This window comes from Hyperolius riggenbachi, chromosome 5 (assembly GCF_040937935.1).
Source record: "Hyperolius riggenbachi isolate aHypRig1 chromosome 5, aHypRig1.pri, whole genome shotgun sequence".
Lineage (NCBI taxonomy): Eukaryota > Metazoa > Chordata > Amphibia > Anura > Hyperoliidae > Hyperolius > Hyperolius riggenbachi.
Genome location: NC_090650.1, coordinates 346,315,157 through 346,339,847, shown reverse-complemented (window position 1 = coordinate 346,339,847; position 24,691 = coordinate 346,315,157). Strand labels below are relative to the sequence as shown.

General features: G+C 45.1%; 1 protein-coding gene across 3 annotated transcripts in view; it reads right to left on the bottom strand.

Moving 5' to 3' along the window:
• Positions 1–23,483, bottom strand: part of UBXN2B (UBX domain protein 2B) — a 51,068-nt gene extending 27,585 nt beyond the window's left edge. The window contains exons 1-3 of one of the 3 annotated variants that reach the window (XM_068237422.1): positions 23,169–23,483; positions 16,560–16,663; positions 9,374–9,494 (exon numbers count right to left, since the gene is read on the bottom strand). In XM_068237422.1, coding sequence (XP_068093523.1) covers positions 9,374–9,494; positions 16,560–16,663; positions 23,169–23,318 — 375 coding nt within the window. In that variant the 5' untranslated portion in view covers positions 23,319–23,483. The remainder of the gene's footprint in view (positions 1–9,373; positions 9,495–16,559; positions 16,664–23,168) is intronic. The other 2 variants (XM_068237421.1, XM_068237420.1) reach the window with 2 other exon arrangements.
• Between the last annotated feature and the right edge of the window lie 1,208 nt (positions 23,484–24,691).

The following is a 24,691-nucleotide window of genomic DNA, read 5'->3' as shown; positions in this document are numbered from 1 at the left end:
AACCCCATCATGGACACCTCCAATGGCAAATCCTCAATACCCTACAATTCAATCAAAAAAATAAAAAAGAATCTTTTATCCCTAAGACTTATGGATGTATGGAGACTTCAACACCCACAGACAAAGGATTACTCGTATTATTCAGACCCACACGCTAAGTACTCTAGATTAGATTATATTTTGGTGACCCAGGCAGATCTGGAGTGGGTCATAAAAACAAACATTGGACAGCGTGTGCTTTCTGACCACGCGCCAGTTTTTGCGACTATACAGATGCCGATCCACAGATCAAACCAATTTATTTGGAGACTCAACCCAGATCTACTGGACAGCCAAAGCTCTGTTGACCGCATAAATAATTCCATAATAGACTACTTAAATAACAATACGACCACCGATAGCCCCTCCTTACTGGTTTGGGAGGCCCATAAGCCAGTGATTAGAGGAGAATTCATAAGACTAGGTAAAGAACTAAAAAAGGAAAGAGAAGCCAAATTAAACACCCTCCTACTAAAATTACAACAACTAGAGAAGAAACACAAAGCAAAACAAGCAAAGCAAACCCTTGCGGAGCTTCAAACTATAAGGGAGGAAATCAAGAACTTACTCCATCAGTCCGCTAAAAAACAAATCCTTAGGGCTGAGAAACATTTATATGAATGGTCCAATAAGGCGGGAGCATACCTGGCCAGGAAGCTCAGGAACCTCAAACAGGCACAACAACAAATAGATATGATAGTAGATAAAAAAGGGCAAAAGCACACAATCTCCAAACGCATATTAGAGGCATTCAGACAATACTATGAAGAACTGTACAACATAAGCAACAAAACCATGACTAGCCAACAACACAGAGTCAGACAAAATAAAATCCAAAACTTCTTGAAAAAGTTCGGTCCAAAACCCCTAGAAAGGATAAAAGCAGAAAATCTAGATCACCCGATAACTAAGGAAGAATTCTTAAGCACAGTGAATAATTTGAAAACAGGCAAGAGCCCAGGCCCAGACGGACTAACTGACCTGTACTACAAAACCTTCGCAGAAGTCCTAGCCACTCCATTCCTAGCAGCCTTCAACTCGATAGGCCCAGGCACCCACCCTTCCAACCAACTTCTTGAAGCCCATATCACAATACTACACAAACAAGGTAAAGACCCAACTAATTGCGCAAGCTACAGACCCATTTCCCTTCTTAATAACGATTTGAAAATTTTCGCAAAAATTATAGCAAACAGACTATCACCTATACTCCCAGACTTAATAGAGCAGGATCAGGCTGGGTTCGTTCCAGGAAGAGAGGGCAAGGACAATACCACAAAAGCAATCGATATACAACAGTGGCTGATTCGGCGGGCCGTGGAGGGATGTTTTATCTCCACGGACGCCGAAAAAGCCTTTGATAGAGTGGCTTGGGACTATATAGAGGAAACAATTACCCACTTGAACCTTGGACCTAATATGATTAACTGGATAAACCTATTATACTCCCGCCCCACAGCCCGAATCAAAGCAAACTTTCTGCTCTCTGACCCTTTTGCCCTCTCAAATGGAACGAGGCAAGGCTGCCCGCTATCTCCCATCATTTACATCCTAACTTTAGAGCCTTTTCTAAACCAAATCCGACAGAACCTCAACATACACGGAGTTACAATTAAACAAAAAGAATACAAAATAGCAGCCTTCGCAGACGACATGCTATTTTTCATCACGCAACCACTAGAGTCCATCCCAAATTTAATTAAGAGTCTAGAAGACTTTGGATCAATATCCAACCTAAAGATAAACTACTCAAAATCAAGTGCCTTAAATATTTCCTTGTCCCACCAAACACTGCATCAGTGTAAACAAACATTCCCCCTAAGGTGGGAAACAATAGCTATCACATACTTAGGGATTAAACTGCCCTCTGACCCCCAAAAACTATATGCGCTAAATTACACACCACTAGAACTAAAAACAAGTTTGGATCTTGAAAATTGGGGAAAAATACAAGGGCTATCCTGGTTTGGGAAAATGTCAATTGTGAAGATGACTATCCTACCTAAATTTCTGTACCTTTTTTCAAATCTCCCAATCTCAGTACCTAAAACTTTCTTACCCAACATTCAACAGAAACTTGCGCAATTCATCTGGAGTAAGCAAAAACCTAGATTAAAATTCGAAGTCCTCTCAAAACCTAAAAGCGCAGGGGGAACGGGTATGCCCGACTTACAAAAATACTATCTTGCAAATCATTTAGTCAGAATATTAGGATGGGCGAGGAATGATTCGGGGAAAGACTGGGTACAGATTGAAAACGCCTCGCTACAACCACAAGTCCCAAACACACAGAGCTTAATATGGGACTCTCTCTCCCCAAAAGCAAAGAACCTACAACATCACCCATTAATAGTCCCGACTCTTAAAGCTTTTAGAGCATGCAACAAAAAATACAATCTAACAGGGAAAGGCAGCCTCTTGACCCCCTTAACCAACTTGTGACAAAAAATAAAATCTTCTATGAACACACCATACTCCTGACGGAATACCTTGGGTGTCTTCTTTCTAAAATGGGGTCATTTGTGGGGTTCCGATACTGCCCTGGCATTTTAGGGGCCCTAAACCGTGAGGAGTAGTCTTGAACCCAAATGTCGCAAAATGACCTGTGAAATCCTAAAGGTACTCATTGGACTTTGGGCCCCTTAGCTCACTTAGGGTGCAACAAAGTGCCACACATGTGGTCCTGCCGTACTCAGGGTAAGTAGTATAATGTGTTTTGTGGTGTATTTTTACACATACCCATGCTGGGTGGGAGAAATATCTCTGTAAATGACAATTTTTTGATTTTTTTTTTTTTTACACACAATTGTCCATTTACAGAGAGATTTCTCCCACTCAGCATGGGTATGTGTAAAAATACACCCCAAAACACATTATACTACTTCTCCTGAGTACGGCGATACCACATGTGTGACACTTTTTTGCAACCTAGGTGCGCTAAAGGGCCTAACATCCTATTCACAGGTCATTTTAAGGCATTTGGATTCTAGACTACTCCTCACGGTTTAGGGCCTCTAAAATGCCAGGGCAGTATAGCAACCTCACAAGTGACCCCATTTTAGAAAGAAGACACCCCAAGGTATTCTGTTAGGAGTATGGTGAGTTTATAGAAGATTTTATTTTTTGTCACAAGTTAGCGGAAATTGATTTTAATTGTTTTTTTTCACAAAGTGTCATTTTCCGCTAACTTGTGACAAAAATAAAATCTTCTATGAACTCGTCATACACCTAACAGAATACCTAGGGGTGTCTTCTTTCTAAAATGGGGTCACTTGTGGGGTTCCTATACTGCCCTGGCATTTTAGGGGCCCTAAACCGTGAGGAGTAGTCTTGAACCCAAATGTCTCAAAATGACCTGTGAAATCCTAAAGGTACTCATTGGACTTTGGGCCCCTTAGCGCAGTTAGGCTGCAAAAAAGTGCCACACATGTGGTATTGCCGTGCTCAGAAGAAGTAGTATAATGTGTTCTGTGGTGTATTTTTACATAAACCCATGCTGGGTGGGAGAAATATCTCTGTAAATGACAAATTTTTGATTTTTTTTTTACACACAATTGTCCATTTACAGAGAGATTTCTCCCACCCAGCATGGGTATGTGTAAAAATACACCCCAAAACACATTATACTACTTCTCCTGAGTACGGCGATAACACATGTGTGACACTTTTTTTGCAGTCTAGGTGCGTTAAGGGGCCCAGTGTCCTATTCACAGGTCATTTTGAGGCATTTGTTTTCTAGACTACTCCTCACGGTTTAGGGCCTCTAAGGCTGGTTTCACAGTGGGACGTTACAGGCCCACGTTAGAGCAGCCTGTAACGCAGCCCACCGCACAGTAATGAAAAATCAATGGGGCTGTTCACAGTGTGGACGTTGCGTTACATTGTAACGCTGCGTCACAAGACAACGTACTGCATGCAGTACTTTGGACGCGGCTGAGCCGCGTTAGACTGCTTGCACATGCTCAGTAATGTGGGGGAGGAGCGGAGAGCAGCCAGGCACATGGCTAATTAATATTCACTGCACGTTATGACGTGCAGTGTTTACTTCCTGGAGCAGCCGCTCTGTGCGGCGATTGGCCGGCGGGACCACGTGATGCCGCATGCGCACAAGAGTGCGCATCACGGCATCACTGACGCCAGAGTGAGCTGCACAACGCGGCTCACTCTGACGTCCAGATCCAGCACCACCAGGCGTTCCGTTAGGGGGACGTTATGCGACCTTAACGCCCCCTCTAACGCAACGTCCTGGTGTGAAATTAGCCTAAAATGCCAGGGCAGTATAGGAACCCCACAAGTGACCCCATTTTAGAAAGAAGACACCCCAAGGTATTCCGTTAGGTGTATGGTGAGTTCATAGAAGATTTTATTTTTTGTCACAAGTTAGTGAAAAATGACACTTTGTGAAAAAAACAATAAAAATCAATTTCCGCTAACTTTTGACAAAAAATAAAATCTTCTATGAACTCGTCATACACCTAACAGAATACCTTGGGGTGTCTTTTTTCTAAAAAGGGGTCACTTGTGGGGTTCCTATCCTGCCCTGGCATTTTACGGGCCCAAAACCGTGAGTAGTCTGGAAACCAAATGTCTCAAAATGACTGTTCAGGGGTATAAGCATCTGCAAATTTTGATGACAGGTGGTCTATGAGGGGGCGAATTTTGTGGAACCGATAATAAGCAGGGTGGCCTCTTAGATGACAGGTTATATTGGGCATGATCTGATGGATAGGAGTGCTAGGGGGGTGACAGGAGGTGATTGATGGGTGTCTCAGGGGGTGGTTAGAGGGGAAAATAGATGCAATCAATGCACTGGGGAGGTGATCGGAAGAGGGTCTGAGGGGGATCTGAGGGTTTGGCCGAGTGATCAGGAGCCCACATGGGGCAAATTAGGGCCTAATCTGATGGGTAGGGGGTGACAGGTGGTGAAAGGAGGTGATTGATGGGTGTCTCAAGGTGTGATTAGAGGGGGGAATAGATGCAAGCAATGCACTGGCGAGGTGATCAGGGCTGGGGTCTGAGGGCGTTCTAAGGGTGTGGGCGGGTGATTGGGTGCCCGCAAGGGGCAGATTAGGGTCTAATCTGATGGGTAACAGTGACAGGTTGTGATAGGGTGTGATTGATGGGTAATTAGTGGGTGTTTAGAGGAGAGAACAGATGTAAACAATGCACTTGGGAGGTGATCTGACGTCGGGTCTGCGGGCGATCTGATGGTGTGGGTGGGTGATCAGATTGCCCGCAAGGGGCAGGTTAGGGGCTGATTGATGGGTGGCAGTGACAGGGGGTGATTGATGGGTGATTGACAGGTGATCAGTGGGTTATTACAGGGGGGATAGGGGCATACAGTACACAGGGGGGGGGGGGGGTCTGGGGAGAATCTAAGGGGTGGGGGGTGATCAGGAGGGAGCAGGGGGCAGTTTAGGGCATAAAAAAAAATAGCGTTGACAGATAGTGACAGGGAGTGATTGATGGGTGATTAGGGGGGTGATTGGGTGCACACAGTGGTCTGGGGGGTGGGCAGGTGGGCAGGGGGGGTCTGAGGGGTGCTGTGGGCGATCAGGGGGCAGGGGGGGGGAGATCAGTGTGCTTGGGTGCAGACTAGGGTGGCTGCAGCCTGCCCTGATGGCCCCTCGGACACTGGGACCACCAGGGCAGGAGGCAGCCTGTATAATACGCTTTGTATACATTACAAAGCGTATTATACGCTTCCTATGCGGCGATCGTCGGGTTAACAACAACCCGCCGGCGCTTACGATTGGCCTGGCGGGTTGACGATGCGGGTGGGCGGAGCCTATTGCCGGCGGATGCGCACGCATAACAGCGCACGATCCCCGGCCAGCAGCCACATGAGGACCCACCGCCGATGGGCGTGTTGCGGTTATCGGCTGCGGGCGGTCCTCCAGTGGTTAATAAACCTCGTGGCTAGGTTCACAGTGGGACGTTGTGTTGTGATCTTCGTTCAACAAGATCACAACACAATGCAACAAAAATGTCACATTGCACATTAACGCCGCATTACATTGTATACAGTAGGTACAGTAAAGCATAAAGACAAAGAAAAGTATGCTTCCCTGTATCTGTTAATGTGTGCTTTTAGAGGTAACGCCTCCATGCAGTGCGTTACCATAACACAACACATTACACCCTAAGGCTAACGCCACATTGTGAACGTTGCATAAACTTACCATTGCAGTGTGGTAAGCAGTGTTATAAGATTTTATAGCGCACAACTATAACGTCGCACTGTGAACCTAACATGAGGGAAATCTATAAATCTGCAAAAACAATTAATTTGTATCCATGTTTTTTTTTCCTTTGAACTGCATTTTTTTTTGTAAATCCCCACAGGCAAATGCACACTGGTCCCTGCTTTCTGTCTGCAGTCACTCAGGTATTGGGGATCTAGTGCTGACAGTGATTGCTCTATTTACATACAATCATTTCCTCTGGAGGCTTTAGGACCTGGGTTCTTAACGTGTGTTTTGCGAACCCCAGGGGGGTACTTCTGATGGTTCCAGGGAGTACTTGGGCTTGATATACTTAACCAAGAATAACAAATTTAGAGTTTCAGAAAATGCCAAATCTTATTTAAACAGTACCAAATTAGTATTTTGGTTAAAAACAATAGTAAATGTTTGGAAATTGTTTAGAACCAAATATCATGTACTACAATGAAATATATATTTGTCAAGGGGTGCTTGTAATAATGTTTAATATGCTACGGGGTACCTGGTGAGTACAGGGTTTGATAAGGGGTACATACCAAATACATGTTGAGACACGCTTCTTTAGGACACTTCTGTGCTGCAGATGGCGGATGGCCTGTCCAATGAATTGAGAGGCTGTCCCTCAGCCCCCTCTCATCAGCTGCTGTCAGTGTTGGACCCTAACACATCTGGGTGCAAACTTCTGCTGCAAGCAGGTGGCGGAGGCCTTGGGGAAGAGGTAACAGGAGCTACAGAGGCCTATTACGACAAGTGTACAGTACTTATTTAAGTGGACCCCCAGTAAAAAATTGCACATCATGTCTTCCTCTTGTAATGTGAGTATACAGTATATTTACTTGCTGTGTCTTGTTCCCCAAATCCTTCCCCAAAGCCCCGCAGCCACTGGCTTTCAGCGTGGAGCCCTGTAGAAAAACTTCATTCCGTTTTCTCTATCTCAATAGAAAAAAAAAACAGAACTGTGTTTTTTGTAGAGGGGTTGGGGCTACCCGGCAGAGGCTGGGGTTTTGGGGACAGATTCGGGGGACAAGACACAGCGGGTAATTATAACTTCACATTACAAGAAGACCCATGGAATGTGCAATTTCCACCAGAGGTCCACTTTAAGTACAGTACACTAATTCTTTAAAGGACCTCTATCGCAAAAAAAGTAGGCAGTTAAAATCTAACAGAACTGACAGGTTTTGGGCCAGTCCATCTCCTCATGTGGGATTCTCAGGGTTTTCTTTGTTTTCAACAGCATTTCCTGAACAGCAGTTTAACTGCTAAAATAGTAAGATACCAGCCAGCCTCCACTTGCACACTATTTTGTCAGTTAGACAATGCAACTGCTGTTCAAGAAATGCTGTGGAAACAAAGAAAACCCTGAGAGTCCTCTATGAGGCGATGGACTGGTCCATAACCGGTTCTCTCAGATTTTAACTGCCTACTTTTTTCGCGATAGTGGTCCTTTAAGGCAGGGGTCACACTTACCGGCTTTCGTACGCGTTTTCTGCACAGAAAAACTGACTTCAACTGAGAACTCATGTTATTCAATAAGCAAGGTCACACTTTAATGCAGATTTCGCATGCAGAAAAAAAACTGACATCTTGCGCAATTTGTCAGTTTTCTCTATAAATTACATTAGCTGCTGTAAGGCAGGGGTCACACTTGCCTTTCAGTTTTCTGCAAAGTCTAGAAAACTGAAAGACAAGTGTGACCCCTGCCTAAAGAGAAACTCCAACCTAGAATTGAACTTTATCCCAATCAGTAGCTGATACCCCCTTTTACATGAAAAATATAATGTTTTTCACAAACAGACCATCAGGGGGCTCTGTATGACTGATTTTGTGCTGAAACCCCTCCCACAAGAAGCTCTGAGTACCGCGGTACTCTGGGCAAACTGCCACAATGTAACAATGTTCACAGACAGGAATTAGCTGTTTACAGCTGTTTCTTGGGGCCCTTTTCCACTAGCGGAATCGCAAAATCGCAAACCGCTAGCCATTTTACAATCGCTAGGGTTTGCTAAATAACATAGGAATCGCGGTAGGGTATTTCCACTACCGCGATTCGTTTTTGCCTGAAACGCGATTGCGGCGCAGAGCGATATTTGCCGAGATTTTGCTATGCAGTGCATAGCATAGCAAAATTGCGGCCGCAAACGTCGGGAAATCGCCGGTAATTTTTTACCTTTTGCGATTCAGCAGTCACTAGCGTTCAGCGTCAACGCTAGCGACTGCTAGTGGAAAAGGGCCCTAACAGCCAAAACAGCTAGCAGCAGCTACATAACCTGCCCACAGTAACAATGTCACCGTGTAATAAATGTCAGAATGTGAATCTGGGAGAGGAAAGATTTTACAATGAGCAAACACTGACTAAATCATTTATACATAATTATGGTAAAAAATGAAGCACTTTTTTTACTACATTATTTTTACTGGAGTTCCTCTTTAAGTGCAACAGATTTATTTATCACATTAATATGCGTATGTTGTGGGGTTTTTTTTTGCAGTCTTGTAAGTTACATAAGGCCTGATGCTATATATACGTAACGGATGCTATATATAAGGCCCGGCTCACATTTGCGTTTTTTAATGGAACCGGCCGTCTGGATCTGGTGAAAACGGTCCGTTTTACAGCCAGTGTGTTGTAAAACGTCCGTTTTCCATTGATTCCTATTGCGCTGCAAAACCTTCCATTTCCATTCCGTTGAGCGACACGGTTCGAGAAATTAGGTCCTGCAGCATTTTTTGGTCCGTTCAGCGGAAAGGACAACAGAACCGTACGGCCGGTTCCGCTGCCAAAAGCTAAATGTGAACTGGGCCTAAAGTTGCCATACACAATGCTGGGGGAGCACTGCCTGTTAACCCATGCCTGCTACTGGGCTGACACGTGCGTTGCTATGATAACGTGGCGTAAAGCGCAGCCATTTACCATAGCACACATGGCACTAATAGATTAACAGGCGGTGCTTTCCCAGCGTTAGTAATGGTAACAGCAACTTTAACATTGTTTAGTGCATCAAAACCAAATTATATATTTTCTGAGCTGCAATTGTCCCACTCTCTGCTTCTCGAGCTTTACAGATATGTCTCTGAATGTATGATGCTCAGTGTGTTCAGACACATACCTTAGCATGAAAGATACTTGGTGAGGACTTGCTGGCTTCTTCTGCAGTGAGAGCTCCGTGCTCCTTTGCTTCCTTAAAAAGCTCATTCACAATTTTTCCAGGGGAATGAAGTCTGGAAATGCTACAAGGAAAGACAGATCACAAACCCAGGTCAGAAAACATGGTTTCTGGCAAGTCCTTCCTAATAAAGTATCAGTTCACCTAACTGTGCAGTGAGGCCTCTGCACTGAGCTGCTGAGTCTGGATGTCTGCCAATGGGTTCTACTACACCTGCTGGATTTTTAAATATATTCCATGCCATTGTGAAAGCAACAGGGAGATCTGGAACAACTAGTAACGTGGTGTAGTGGGTGACACTCTTGTCTTTCAGCACTAGATCCCCAGTTTGAATCCCAGCCAGGGCACTAACTGCACAGAGTTTGTATATACTCGCATATAAGCCGACCCGCATATAAGCCGACCCCCCAACTTTTCCATGGAAAAACAGGGGAAAATGATTGACCCCCATATAAGCCGGGGGTAGGAAATGCTGGATTGGTGCAGGCCGCGTAATCCCCCCAGTGTGTCCCAGTATAGCTAGTATAGTGCCCAGTATGGGTATGTAGTGCCCCAGTATAGCTAGTATAGTGCCCAGTTTAGCTAGTATAGTGCCCAGTTTAGCCAGTATAGTGCCCCAGTATGGCTAGTATAGTGCCCAGTTTAGCTAGTATAGTGCCCAGTTTAGCCAGTATAGTGCCCAGTTTAGGTAGGTAGTGCCCCAGTATAGCTAGTATAGTGCCCAGTATAGCTAGTATAGTGCCCAGTATAGCTAGTATAGTGCCCCAGTATAGCTAGTAGAGTGCCCCAGTATAGCTAGTAGAGTGCCCCAGTATAGCTAGTAGAGTGCCCCAGTATAGCTAGTATAGTGCCCCAGTATAGCCAGTATAGTGCCCCAGTATAGCTAGTAAAGTGCCCAGTTTAGCTAGTATAGTTCCCAGTATAGCTAGTATAGTGCCCAGTATAGGTAGGTAGTGCCCCAGTATAGGTAGGTAGTGCCCCAGTATAGCTAGTAAAGTGCCCAGGTTAGCTAGTATAGTGCCCAGTATAGCTAGTATAGTTCCCAGTATAGCTAGTATAGTGCCCAGTATAGGTAGGTAGTGCCCCAGTATAGGTAGGTAGTGCCCCAGTATAGCTAGTAAAGTGCCCAGGTTAGCTAGTATAGTGCCCAGTTTAGCTAGTATAGTACCTAGTATAGGTAGGTAGTGCCCCAGTATAGCTAGTATAGTACCTAGTATAGTGCCCCAGTATAGCTAGTATAGTGCCCAGTTTAGCTAATATAGTGCCCAGTTTAGGTAGGTAGTGCCCCAGTATAGCTAGTATAGTACCCAGTGTAGGTAGGTAGTGGCCGGTATAGTGCCCTGCTCCCCCGCTGCTATTACCTGCAGCGGCTTCCTCGTCCCCGGCGGCGCTTCCTCTTCCCCGCTCTCATGCCTCTATGAAGAAATCACAGCAGCGCGCCCGGCGCTGCTGCTCTGATGATGCAGGGGGCAGGAAAGAGCGCGGCTCCCTGTAGCGGCGATCTGCATCGCCGTTACCATGGGAACCGCTCTTTCCTGCCCCCTGCATCATCAGAGCAGCAGCGCCGGGCGCGCTGCTGTGATTTCTTCATAGAGGCATGAGAGCGGGGAAGAGGAAGCGCCGCCGGGGACGAGGAAGCCGCTGCCAAAACAAGTAATAGCAGCGGCGGCGGCGGCGGCGGGGGGAGCGGGCAGGGGGGAGCGGGGGCCGCGGACCACGGACCACCAGGGAAGACTCGCATACAAGCCGACCCCCCAACTTTTGACCCCCTTTTTGGGGGTCAAAAATTCGGCTTGTATGCGAGTATATACGGTACTCCCATGTCTGTGTGGGTTTCCTCCGGGCACTCCAGTCCCCCCCCAAAAAAAACAAACCCCAAAACATACAGAAAAGTTAATTGGCTTCCCCCTAAATTTGCCCTAGACTACGGTACATAAGCTACACGATACATAGACTATGGTAGCGATTAGATTGTGAGCCCCTCTGAGTGACAGATAAGTGACAAGACAATATACTCTGTACAGCGCTGCGTAAGATGTTGGTGCTATATAAATGCTTATTAATAATAATAATAATAATAAAAAACGAATATTACTAAAATGACAACAATCATCAGATCTAAACACACTGTCAAAATTGAAACAATGCACATTCAATAGTTGGATAGTGACACAGGAGACCAGGGCCAAATCTCGTCTCTACCTGTTCAGGAAGCCAGCACCTATTCAGTGAGGAGACCTTGGGCTAGACTGCCTAACAATGGTACTGCCTATAGAGCGTGTCCTAGTGCAGGGTTTCTCAACATTTTATTGGTATGTACACCTTTTATAATCCTGTACTCACGAAGTACTCCCTAGCATAGTAAATATTATCACAAGTACCCCTTGGCAAATATATATTTAATCGTAGTACATGATAATTGGTTATAAACATTTTCCAAGCATTTACTATTGCTTTTAATCAGCTAAAATACTAGTTTGGTGTTGTTTTAATGAGATTTATCCTTTTCTAAAACTTTACATTTGTATTCTTGGTTCGGTATATCAAGCCCAAGTAACCCCTGGAACCATCAGACGTACCCCCTGGGGTACAAGTACAAGTACCACACGTTGAGATCCTAGGTCCTAGTGGCTGCAGCTCTGACACTTTAAGTCCGCCAGGAGAAAAGCACAATATAAATACAAACACAGCACAGGTGATTTCTGAAATCTCACTTTTTAGGTTTGAAGTCTTCTGAAAAAGAACTAAACCAACAGCAGGGACATACAGGTGATGATTCATGGAAGATCCACTTGCCAATGGACTGTACTATGGTTGCAACCAAGCAAAAGTTACTAGTACGTTTTGGTGTCTTTAGAAAATTATAGCTGGCTGGATACTGGAAAATAATAGTGATTTTACATTACATTCAATTACAGAGTGGATTGTATATTATCTATTTTTTCTTTTGTTTTCAAGTAAAAATAAAGTAATTAAACTACAAACACAACCCCAAGTGGGGCACTGACTGCACTCACAGCATGTGCTTCCTGTTATGATGTGCATTTGTATAGTGCAGCATTCCCCTCAGCCAAACTCTCTACATATCCAAGCATCAACAATCAACAACATCATCAAAGCATGACCAGCATGCAGAGGAAAGGTTTGTCCCTCTCTATCCCACTGTTACATACCTCTCTGTTAACAGCGGTGGAGAGGAGCAGAGCGGGACACTGCATTCTGCTCCAGTGATGGTGCTGATGGTTGCATCTGCATGCAGTTCAACCCTGGTGGATATGGTGCTATACTACATGGATCAGATAAAGTGATGGCACTGACGGCAGTGTTTTCACTATCCTCTTCATGCCAGCTGCTTCACATCACTGATTTCCCTCACCACCTGGCTGTCCCAAATCAGCTCCCAATCTGTCAGCAGTCACAGGTGGTCTTAAACTCAGTTTATGAATAAACAAACAGGCTAGTGCCATATTCCCTGCTGATCAGGCAGTACGTCACTGGGATGCCTGTCGGTCCGCGCATGCGCACCGCGCTCCCATCCTGTACACTTAATACATCACCCATTGACTTGCACTACTGCATAATCCATGCAGTAAGCACGGATCATGCGGTAATGTGCTGCAGCCCTTGAGTCGGCAATGCAGCGATTTGCATACTTCCGGCCATTGTGTGAAGTGTGCAAATCGTGTAATGAGTAATGCTGTGCGACACAGAGTGCAAGTGTGCAAGGGGCCTTAGTCAGGCCCATATGGTAGGAAGGAACCTACTGTAAGAATAAACTTAGGCTCTTTACACCAACTAGCAGACTAGCAGAGCATGGATTGACAATGTTGAGGATGAGAATGGAGAAATGGCCTTTAGACCCATGGCAGCTCTGGTACGGTAAATTTCAGTAGAATGTTTGCAGCAGAAACTACAGTAGACTGCAGGGGCCCAAACAGAGATAAGAACATTTGAACTTATAAAATGAGCAGTTTGGATATGAAGACGGCTTTGAAAACCAAGGCTACATCCACAGTGATGTGTTGTGTCGGACACCATAATCACATTGCTAATCATATTGTAATGGTGCCGGGTGCAATGGATCCTTTGGGCATAACACAAGTGCTGACAGTGAAGCATACTTTTTATGTACTGTACGCTTCACTGTTTGTGTTGCACCACATGCATAATGTGCAATGCGACTTTTCCCCTTCATTGCGTTACTGATTTTACAGGGAACACAACTCCCGGCTGTGAAGTACACTTACAGCATTTCAAATTATTATTTGAATTATTATTCTATGAAGCTACTGTATGTTGTATAAACTAAGTTCTTTTTATTGTTTTTATTTAGTTGAACTATGTATGTCGGCTTGAATCGTGTTCCCACGTGCAAGATTTGCTTTCAGATATCAGTATATGACCTACAACCTTATCAGGTATACATACAACACAGAGAGCAATGTACAAGGACAGTAATCCGCAGCCACTAATTGGTTTGTATCTTTCATTGATCTGTCGTCAGTAAAGAAAAATGTTACAGTGTACTCTAGGTATATCACAACTGCTCCCTGCACTGCAGTTCTCCAATATATGTGCTAAATTATTAAGCCCACCTGTCAAGCTGTGATTTTTCTCTCCTAGAAACAAGAGAAAAAGGAATACAACCCAAAGCAGTCAGCCTTGGATTGGTTTTCATGCGTTGGTAACAAATTTGTACTAAAACAGAAATTAAAAAGGTGCATACACACGCACTATAAGTGTCACTTGTCAAGATGGCACTCACCTGCTGGTGACACTGCGAATCGCGTACTGAATAGACACATTGCTCAGGTATACTTTAACAACGTGCACTGCTTCAACGTTATCAAGCCCGGTACTTGCAAGTTCAGGAGGCCAGCTACAGTAGGAGCCACAAGAGAGAGCTGATTGCTGCAGAAACCAGGAGAGGCGAGAGCAGGGCTGTGGAGTAAGAGCAATTTTGGGTACCTGGTGTCGGAGTCAGTGATTTCAATAAACTGAGGAGTTGGATGATTTTTGTACCAACTCCACAGTCCTGGTAAAAATTAGACTAAGGAGTTGGAGTCGAGGAGTCTGAGAAATTTTCGGTACCTGGAGTCGGAGTAGATGGTTTCATAAAATGAGTCAGAGTTGGATAATTTTTGTACAGACTCCACAGCCCTGGGTGAGAGATACTTACCAGCATTGCCTCTGCTGACCTCTGCAAAATGGGGATGGGAGGAGGGAGGGAGAGAAGATAGGACACGAAAGTCGGATACCCTTTAGTTAGTCAACTAAATACCTTGTGGGGTAATGAGTCACAGACAAGACACAGAACATTTATATTGCACTTTTCTCCTGGTGGACTTAAAGCGCCAGAGATGAAGCCACTAGGATAAACTCTATAGCAGTGTTAGTGCCCAAGGTCTCCTACCAAGATTCGAACCCTGGTCTCCTGTGTCAGAGCCAGAGCCTTAACCAGTACACTATCCAGCTTCTGTGCACAGTTGCTGTGATGATTGGCATTATAGAATCATTTTTTCATATCTGCCAAAATTGGTGGCAGGCAGAATGAACCCTAAGTACAATGTTTTCCGCCTAACCCCTCATGCTGGGCTTAACTTCATATTGCGCAGCACAGTCATCCCTCCTCCTCCCTCGATAGCAAAAAAAAAAAAAAAAAAAAAGCATTGCATCTGTACAATGTTCAGCCACCAGGGATTAAGTCCCAATCCCTTTAGGCAACGACTATTGGGCATTTAGAGGTAGAAATAAGCAGTTTAGTCAGAAAGAGTGTCTGGGAAACAGAGACAACACATTCCTCTCAGCTTGGTCCTGCGAGGTTATATAACAATAGGAATCAGTAAAACAACATTACAGTATACAGGGATACAGAACATAGCAGAGATGAAATCAAGTGTAAGAAAGTTTGCTTAAAGAATACTTCAGTATCAGCACATTAATACTTTAACCACTTCAGCCCCAAAGGCGTTTTTACCCTAACGAACAAGAGCGATTTTCACCTTTTCAGTGCTAATCCCTTTCATTTGCCAATAGCTTAATCACTACTAATCACAATGAAATATCTTGTTCTTTTCACCACCAATTGGGCTTTTTGGGGTTAATATTTGTTTTCAGTAATTACTTTATTTTCTATCCATTTTAAAGGGAAATACAAGGAAAAAATGAAAAAATACACGATTTCTCCAATTTCATCCCCTATAGTTTTAATATAAACACTGCTACTGTATATAAAACTCACACATTGTATGGCCTGGTGCACACCAAAAACCGCTAGCAGATCCGCAAAATGCTAGCAGATTTTGAAACGCTTTTTCTTCTTTTTCTGTAGCGTTTCAGCTAGCGTTTTGCGGTTTTGGGAAGCGTTTTTGGTGTAGTAGATTCCATGCATTGTTACAGTAAAGCTGTTACTGAACAGCTACTGTAACAAAATACGCCTGGCAAACCGCTCTGAAGTGCCGTTTTTCAGAGCGGTTTGCGTTTTTCCTATACTTAACATTGAGGCAGACATTGACATCCGCAATCCAAAATCTGCAGCAGCCCGGGAGTATGCGTTTCTGCAAAACGCCTCCCGCTCTGGTGTGCACCAGCCCATTGAGATACATTACCCTAGCGGATCCGCACCCGCAAGCGAATCGCAAACCGCAGCAGAACCGGTCTGGTGTGCACTAGGCCTATCTACCTATTTGTCCTGGTTATCACAAGGTTTGAATTATGTACCTAGTACAAAGTATGGTGACAATATAGTATTTGGAAATAAAGGTGTATTTTTTCTTTGGTGGTTTTTTTTTCACTATTTTCACGTGCACGAGCATGGGAATGCACGTGCACAGCGGCAGCAGCACTGTCTGACTTATAAAAATGTCCTGGAGCCATTAAGAGGCTCTAGCAGGACGTTTTTATAAGTCAGCTTGTCATTAAGTGGTTAAATAAAACATTTAAAACAGTTATCTTTTTTACGAAGTTATTTTAATCAGAAAGCTTCTGGGAAGCCCAGGGCAAAGCATTTTACCTCCTGGTTTTTAGCATGGTTGGAAGCGTTTCAATTTATTCCTGTTCCACCCAGTCTTGGGGATCTGGTTTAATTATAATGAACAAGTGGGTAAAGAAATACGCATATGAAATCTACCTTTCTCCATATTGTTCTGGATCGGTTTCTAGTATAGAGTCAGGCCCGTCAGACTCGGATGGCTGCTCTCTGGACTGATCCTCACACAGGCGTTCCAAAGCTAGCTGAACACAAAATAATAAGACCGTTAATTATCAAAGGCATGTGGGATGCCCAGAGGCACACTATATTGTGACACCGCTAGACAAGTACATAGAAATGCACACTGCAAATAAGGGAAAACGTTTCTTAGCTCGACAAAGACATTTCCTGCACTTTAAAGGATACCCGAAGTGACGTATGACATGATGTATGTACAGTCCCAAGCACACAAATAACTATGCTGTGTTCCTTTTTTTCTTTCTCTGTCTGAAAGAGTTAAATATCAGGTATGTAAGTGGCTGACTCATTCCTGACTCAGACAGGAAGTGACTACAGAGTGACCCTCACTGATAAGAAATTCCAACAATAAAACACTTTCCTAGCAGAAAATGGCTTCTAAGAGCAAGAAAGAAATAAAAAGGGGAATTTCTTATCAGTCAGGGCTGAGTCAGCCACAAACATACCTGATATTTAAATATGTCAGACAGAGAAAGAAAAAAGGAACACAGCATAGTTATTTGTGTGCTTGGGGCTGTGTATACACATGTGTATCTCATCATGTCACATGTCACTTTGGATATCCTTTAACCACTTGCGGTCAGCCCACTACCTATGGGTGGCGGCAAAGTGGCACACCCAGGACCGCGTAACGCCGATCAGCGGCGGCTCCTGGGGGACTGAATTGCCAGGGATCGTGCGCAGTGATGCATTAGGCTCCGCCCACCCGTGACGTCAACCCGTCGGCCAATTAGCAGCACCGGCAGGTTGTTAACCCCCGATCTGCCGCATAGTAAGCATATAATAAGCGTATTATACAGGTTGTCTCCTGCCCTGGTGGTCCCAGTGATCGAGGGACCACCAGGGCAGGAGACATTCCCCCTAGTACGCACACACAAACACTGATCCTGCCCCCCCTGCCCCCTGATTGCCCACAGCACCCCTCAGAACCCCCCCCCCCCCCCCCGATCACCCCCTCTGACCACTGTTTGCACCCAATCACCGCCCTAATCACCCATCAATCACCCCCTGTCACTATCTGTCAACGCTATATTTTAGATTAGGTCCTAAACTGCTCCCTGGGGGCTCCTGATCACCCCCCAAACCCTCAGATCCTCCCCAGACCCCCCCCCCCCGTGTACTGTATACATCTATCCTCCCCTGTAATCACCCACTTATCAGCTGTCAATCACCCATCAATCACCCCCTGTCACTGCCACCCATCAGATCAGACCCTAACCTGCCCCTTACGGGCACCTGATCACCCGCCCACACCCTCAGATCGCCCGCAGACCCGGCCTCAGATCACCTCCCAAGTGCATTGTTTACATCTGTTCTCCCCTCTAATCACCCTTTGATCACCCATCAATCTCCCCTGTCACCACCTGTCACTGCTACCCATCAGATCAGACCCTGATCTGCCCCTTGCGGGCACCCAATTACCCGCTCACACCCTCAGATCGCCCTCAGACCCCCCCTGATCACCTCGCCAGTGCATTGCTTGCATCTATTCTCCCCTCTAATCACACCCTGATCACCTATCCATCACCCTGTCACCCCTGTCACTGCTACCCATCAGATCAGACCCTAATCTGCCCCTTGCGGGCACCCAAACACCCGCCCACACCCCCAGATCGCCCTCAGACCCCCCCCCTGATCACCTCCCCAGTTCATTATTTACATCTGTTCTCCCCTCTAATCACCCACTGATCACCTATCAATCACCCCGTCACCACCTGTCCCTGCTGCCCATCAGATCAGACCCTAATCTGCCTCTTGTGGGCACCCCCCCCCCCCACACACACACACACACCCTCAGATCACCCTCAGATGCGCCCCCCCCCCCCCGATCATCTAGCCAATGCATTGCTTGCATCTAATCACACCCTGATCACCTATCAATCACCCCGTCACCCCCTGTCACTGCTACCCACCAGATCAGACCCTAATCTGCCCCTTGCGGGCACCCAAACACCCGCCCACACCCTCAGACCGCCAAGGTATTCCATTAGGTGTATGATGAGTTCATAGAAGATTTTATTGTTTGTCACAAGTTAGTGGAAAATGACACTTTGTGAAAAAAAAACAATAAAAATAAATTTCCGCTAACTTGTGACAAAAAATAAAATCTTCTATGAACTCACCATACACCTAACGGAATACCTTGGGGTGTCTTCTTTCTAAAATGGGGTCACTTGTGGGGTTCCTATACTGCCCTGGCATTTTAGGGGCCCTAAACCGTGAGAAGTAGTCTAGAAACCAAATGCCTCAAAATGACCTGTGAAATCCTAAAGGTACTCATAGGACGTTGGGCCCCTTAGCGCACCTAGGCTGCAAAAAAGTGTCACACATGTGGTATTGCCGTACTCAGAAGTAGTATAATGTGTTTTGGGGTGTATTTTTACACATACCCATGCTGGGTGGGAGAAATATCTCTGTAAATGGACAATTGTGTGTAAAAAAAATCAAAAAAATCTCATTTACAGAGATATTTCTCCCACCCAGCATGGGTATGTGTAAAAATACAACCCAAAACACATTATACTATTTCTCCTGAGTACGGCGATCCCACATGTGTGACACTTTTTTGCAGCCTAGGTGCGCTAAGGGGCCCAAAGTCCTATGAGCACCTTTAGGCTTTACAGGGGTGCTTACAATTTAGCACCCCCAAAAATGCCAGGACAGTAAACACTCCCCACAAATGACCCCATTTTGGTAAGTAGACAACCCAAAGTATTCAGAGAGGGGCATGGTGAGTCCGTGGCAGATTTCATTTTTTTTTGTCACAAGTTAGCAGAAATGGAAACTTTTTTTTGGTTTGTTTTTTGTCACAAAGTGTCATTTTCCGCTAACTTGTGACAAAAAATAAAGTCTTCTATGAATTCACCATGCCTCAGTGAATACTTTGGGATGTCTTCTTTCCAAAATGGGGTCATTTGGGGGGTACTTATACTATCCTGGCAGTGCTCAGAAAAGTCAGAGATGCTGCAAAATGGGAAAATTCACTTTTTGCACCATAGTTTGTAAACGCTATAACTTTTACCCAAACCAATAAATATACACTCAATTGATTTTTTTTTTATCAAAGACATGTAGCACAATAAATTTGGACAACAGTGTATATAGAAATTTTACTTTATTTGAAAAATGTCAGCACCGAAAGTTAAAAGAATAATTTTTTTGACAAAATTCATGTCTTTTTTGATGAATATAATAAAAACTAAAAATCACAGCAGCAATCAAATAGCACCAAAAGAAAGCTGTATTAGTGACAAGAAAAGGAGGTAAAATTCATTTAGATAATAGGCTGTATGACCGAGCAATAAACCGTTAAAGCTGCAGTGGTCTGAATGGAAAAAACGTGTCTGGTCCTTGAAGCCCAATCTACACGATACGATTCTTTGTGCGATTCGATTACGATTCTATTTACGATCTGATTAAATCCGACATGTCCGATCAGGATTCGATTTGATTCAATTCAATTTGCCATTGCAAAACAATGGCAAATCGAATTGAATGGAATCGAATCCCGATCGGACATGTTGGATTTAATCGGATCGTAAATAGAATCGTAATCGAATCGCACAAAAAATCGTATCATGTAGATGGGGCTTAAGAAAGCAAGATTTACACTGTTTATTATAAACTGGCAAATTCAATCATCTAGTTAATCTCCTAAACTGTCAGCTGCAGTTCAATAACCCTTCAATGGCAGTAATAAGCCGGCCATCGCCATGCACCTCTGCGTGCTGTCCCAGTGACGTCACAAGATGCGGTGCCGCAGGCTGATGATGATGCGTGCAGCCAGGGGAGGACTGGGACCTTTTGGCCTGGGGGGAAACACAAACTAGAGGCCCGTTATCATGGCAGCCCCAGCCCAAATGATGTCACACACGCACCCCACGTCGTATATGCCAGTAGTATCCAGTGGAGCGCCAATGCGGAAATTTAGAAAGAACACTTTAGGAACAGTGTGACAGCCATTATGATTCAATCATAGTGAAAGAATCTGTCCATAACAATTGATGCATGTTTATGACAAGCTTTAGATTATGGTTTCTAATAACAAGATTGGAGAGAAGAGTGCAGGTGGTTTTGGAGCACGGCGCTCAGCAAGGGTTACCCAAACCATAATAGCAATAATAAGCTGCACGGGGCGCGTTAGGGTAATCCGGGGTTCAGATGATCGCCGTACCCCAAATTACACCTCCGTCAGAGTTGCAACTACTCGGAGAGTGAAAAGTATTTAACACCGCCAGGGAGTTTATTGGCAGCAGGAAGAGCCGTCATTCGGCGCTCCCGGCGCCCAACACACCTGCAGCGTACAAATACTAAGGACTCAGACACTATAAGTGCTTTTATGAGCACTTTTTAGCCATCAGAACTTTCTGAGCTTTTTAAAGGGGCTCCCTTTGACTTACATTAAAAACATGGTAAAATCGTGATCGCGGTAAAATCGCTCAGGAAAGCACTTATAGTGTGTCTGAGACCTTATGCAGAGAAGGGGAGAAACGGTGAGGAGAGAAATGCTGAAAGAGACGGAAGAAGATAGTTAAGTGACAAGATAATATGCTCTGTACAGCACTGCGGAAGATGGTGGCACTATATAAATACGAAATAATAATTTTCCTCACCAGGATTGCACTTTTATTTAGCTTTCCTGTATGATAAGACACAGACACCCAGCACTAGGGGAAGAGGCAAACAAAGGTGAATGAGGGTGGGCTGATACACACCAAGAGTGCTTCTGAGCGTTTTTCAAATCGACAGTGATTTGGAAAGCACTTGGCTAATGTTACCCTATGAGGGTGTTCCCACAGCAGCATTGTGATTTTTTGAAAACCACAAACACGCTGCATGTAGCATTTTTTTGAGCGATCCATTAAAAAAATTGCTCTGAATTTGCTTCACAAAATTGCACTCACAAATAGCTAGCGATTGCTATTGTGATTTTGTCGTGCACTAGCTCAGAGATTGGAGGAGGGAAGAGAAATTGAGAATAGCCTGAGATGGAGCAGAGAGCTTATCTGTATTGCAGTGCCACATTACACAGAGACTATATGCCTGTAATAAGACTACTGTCCCTGTCAGTCTCTCACACAAGTCAGAAAGCAGCCCTCCTGGGCCCATATGCAATTTACTTTTTCTCCTGAGTTTTCTCCCAGGAGATAATTTTTCATCTTTGATTTAAAATAACTTTGTACAGCTTTGTAATGGAAAAAGTACCAAAAAGTATGTGAAAAGTACTGTCAGAATTATTTTGAGTATTTGTTTGCTTGCTGGTGGTGTAAAAGGCATTTTATTTTCAAGTTGTGAAAATATCAACTTGGAGAAAACACAGGAGAAAAAGTGAATTGCATATGGCCCCTGGAGTCTAGGGACTGTCAAAAAGTTTTCAACTTGTTTAACACCTTATCCACACATGCAGTCAGTCATTATAGCATAGGGGAGAGACCAGACAGATATTTTCCCACGGACCCTCCAGGCAAGCTCTGGGCGCTAGTAGTCTACTTTAAGGGACCCACCGCAAATACCCATAGAGGATTTGAGCTGTGCTGAAAATGGAAAGGATTTTTGCTTTCAGCTCCTTGAAAACACCACAAGTCATATATCTATGGAAAGCTGAGACTCTGCTCTAACGAATGATGCCACTTTCGGTGAGCAAAAGTTGAAACTGACCGCGTACGAGTTGCCGAACGCGGTTCCGTCGGCCATCTTAGTTCTGTGCTGCTGATATTTTTCTCCCTCCTCATTGGAGGGATTGTTAGCTAGGTGCGTGGCAGAATTTTTTTTTTTTAAGCCGGAGAATTGGCGAGTGGGGCCGTGATGTATGATAGTTCCCTAGGACCGGGCATACCCCACCAGCGACAGAATCATCATCACCCGTGACCCTTCCCTGGGCCAGGACACCACGGGTTCCGGCGTGCCAGGAGGGCACCCCTGCCAGCCAGCAACATGGAGTCGTGGATCATCTCAAAGGCTGTGGTGTAAGTTGTCCTCACTGATCACTATAGCTGCCAGCTGCTGGGGTGGTGAAGGGTTAACCCCACCGGTGTTTACACACAGCTGTATTATTTGTAGATGGCCGACGGAGCCGCTATCACGGCCGTACGGCGCCTCCTACGCGGTGAGCTTCAGCTTTTGCTCACCGACTGTGGCATCATTCGTTAGAGCAGATTCTCAGCTTTACATAGATATATGACTTGTAGGGTTTTCAACGAGCTGAAAGCGGAAATTCTTTCAGTTTTCAGCACAGCTCAAATTCTCTATGGGGATTTGCGGTGGGTCCCCTAAAGTAGACTAGCCCCAAGCTCTGCATCATGCTGTGCCTGTCCTATAATTGCACTTTTATCAGCTAGCCTAGTGTTTCCCATTGCATTACAACAACAAACCTGAATACACCAGACACCAGACCAGCCCTAAATCCCTGAATGAAAGGAGGCCTGGGGGGGAGATTGCCCCCCTTCCCCCTGGCCAGTCTGGGCCTGCGTGCAGCAGAGGTGAGCCCTGCTCATCTGTACTGTAACGCACCTGAATGTCCAGCACTGACGGCCGCAGCAGAGGCCCCGCCCCCTCTTCTGCCTCCTCCCTATTGCTTCCATCTTCGTAGCCATTCCCTCCCTCTTCTTCTGTTGGGATCTCCTCGCTGTCCAGCTCATCCTCTTCCCTCTCTTCTTCCATGCTAGTGCGACGGGCTACTAGGACTTGTCTCTACTATCTACGTCACTTGCCTCACTCTCTTCCGACAGGCCCGGAGCAGCCGGTGCTCACCCGTGGCCATAGCAACCATCCATGCTGCGCAGGCTTGCACGGAGAGGGGGGTTCTGCTGGTGACGCAGCTGATTCCCCATGTGACATTTCTTGCACAGTGCTGCTTTCTGAGCATGTGATGGCTGAGCTTCTCTCATGGTCAGATTTGCCACGGTTTTCTAGTTTCCACAATCTGATCAGAGTTTATCCATCAGCCCTTATGGTGATTGGCACAGCAGGCCTGGACTGCCCAAGGGGAAGGGGGGCAATCTCCCCCCAGGCCTCCTTTCATTCAGTGTTTTAGGGCTGGGCTGGTCCAGTGCCTGGTGTATTCAGTTTTGTTAATGGGAAACACTAGGCTAGTTATTAAAAGTGCAATTAGAGGACAGGCACAGCATGATGCAGAGCTTGCCTGGAGGGTCCGTGGGAAAATATCTGTCTGGTCTCTTCCCTAGGTTATAATGACGGCATTTGTGGATACAGTGTTAAGTTGAAAAGTTTTTGACAGTCCCTAGACTCCAGGAGGGCTGCTTTCTGACTTGTTTGAGAGCCTGACAGGGACAGTAGTGGCATGTAGCCTCTGTGTGATGTGGGGCTGCAATACAGATAAGCTCTCTGCTCCATCTCAGGCTATTCTCAATTTCTCTCCCCTCCTCTCTCTGGGCTAGTGCACGCCAAAATCACAATAGCAATCCCTAGCAATTTGTGAGTGCGATTTTGTGAAGCGATTTTCAAAGCGATTTTTGAATGAGTTGCTGAAAAAAATGCTACATGCAGGCAGTGTGTTTGTGGTTTTCAAAAAATCACAACGCTGCTGTGAGAACACCTTCATAGGGTAACATTAGCCAAACGCTTTTCAAAACACTGTCAATTTGAAAAACGCTCAGAAGCTCTCTTGGTGTGCACCAGCCCTCCCTCATTCACCTTTGTTTCCCTCTTCCCCTAGTGCTGGGTGTCTGTGTCTTCTTGTCATACAGGAAAGTTAAATAAAAGTGCAATCCTGGTGAGGCAAATTATTTAGTATTTATATAGCGCCGCCATCTTCCGCAGTGCTGTACAGAGCATATTGTGTTGTCACTTAACTATCTTCTTCCGTCTCTTTCAGCATGTCTCTCCTCACCGTTTCTCCCCTTCTCTGCATAAGAGCTCAGACACACTATAAGCGATTTCCTGAGCGATTTTTACCGCTAACACGATTTTACCATGCTTTTAATGTAAGTCAATGGGAGCCCTTTTTAAAAATCTCTCAGAAAGTTCTGATGGCTAAAAAGTGCTCATAAAAGCACTTATAGCGTCTGAGCCCT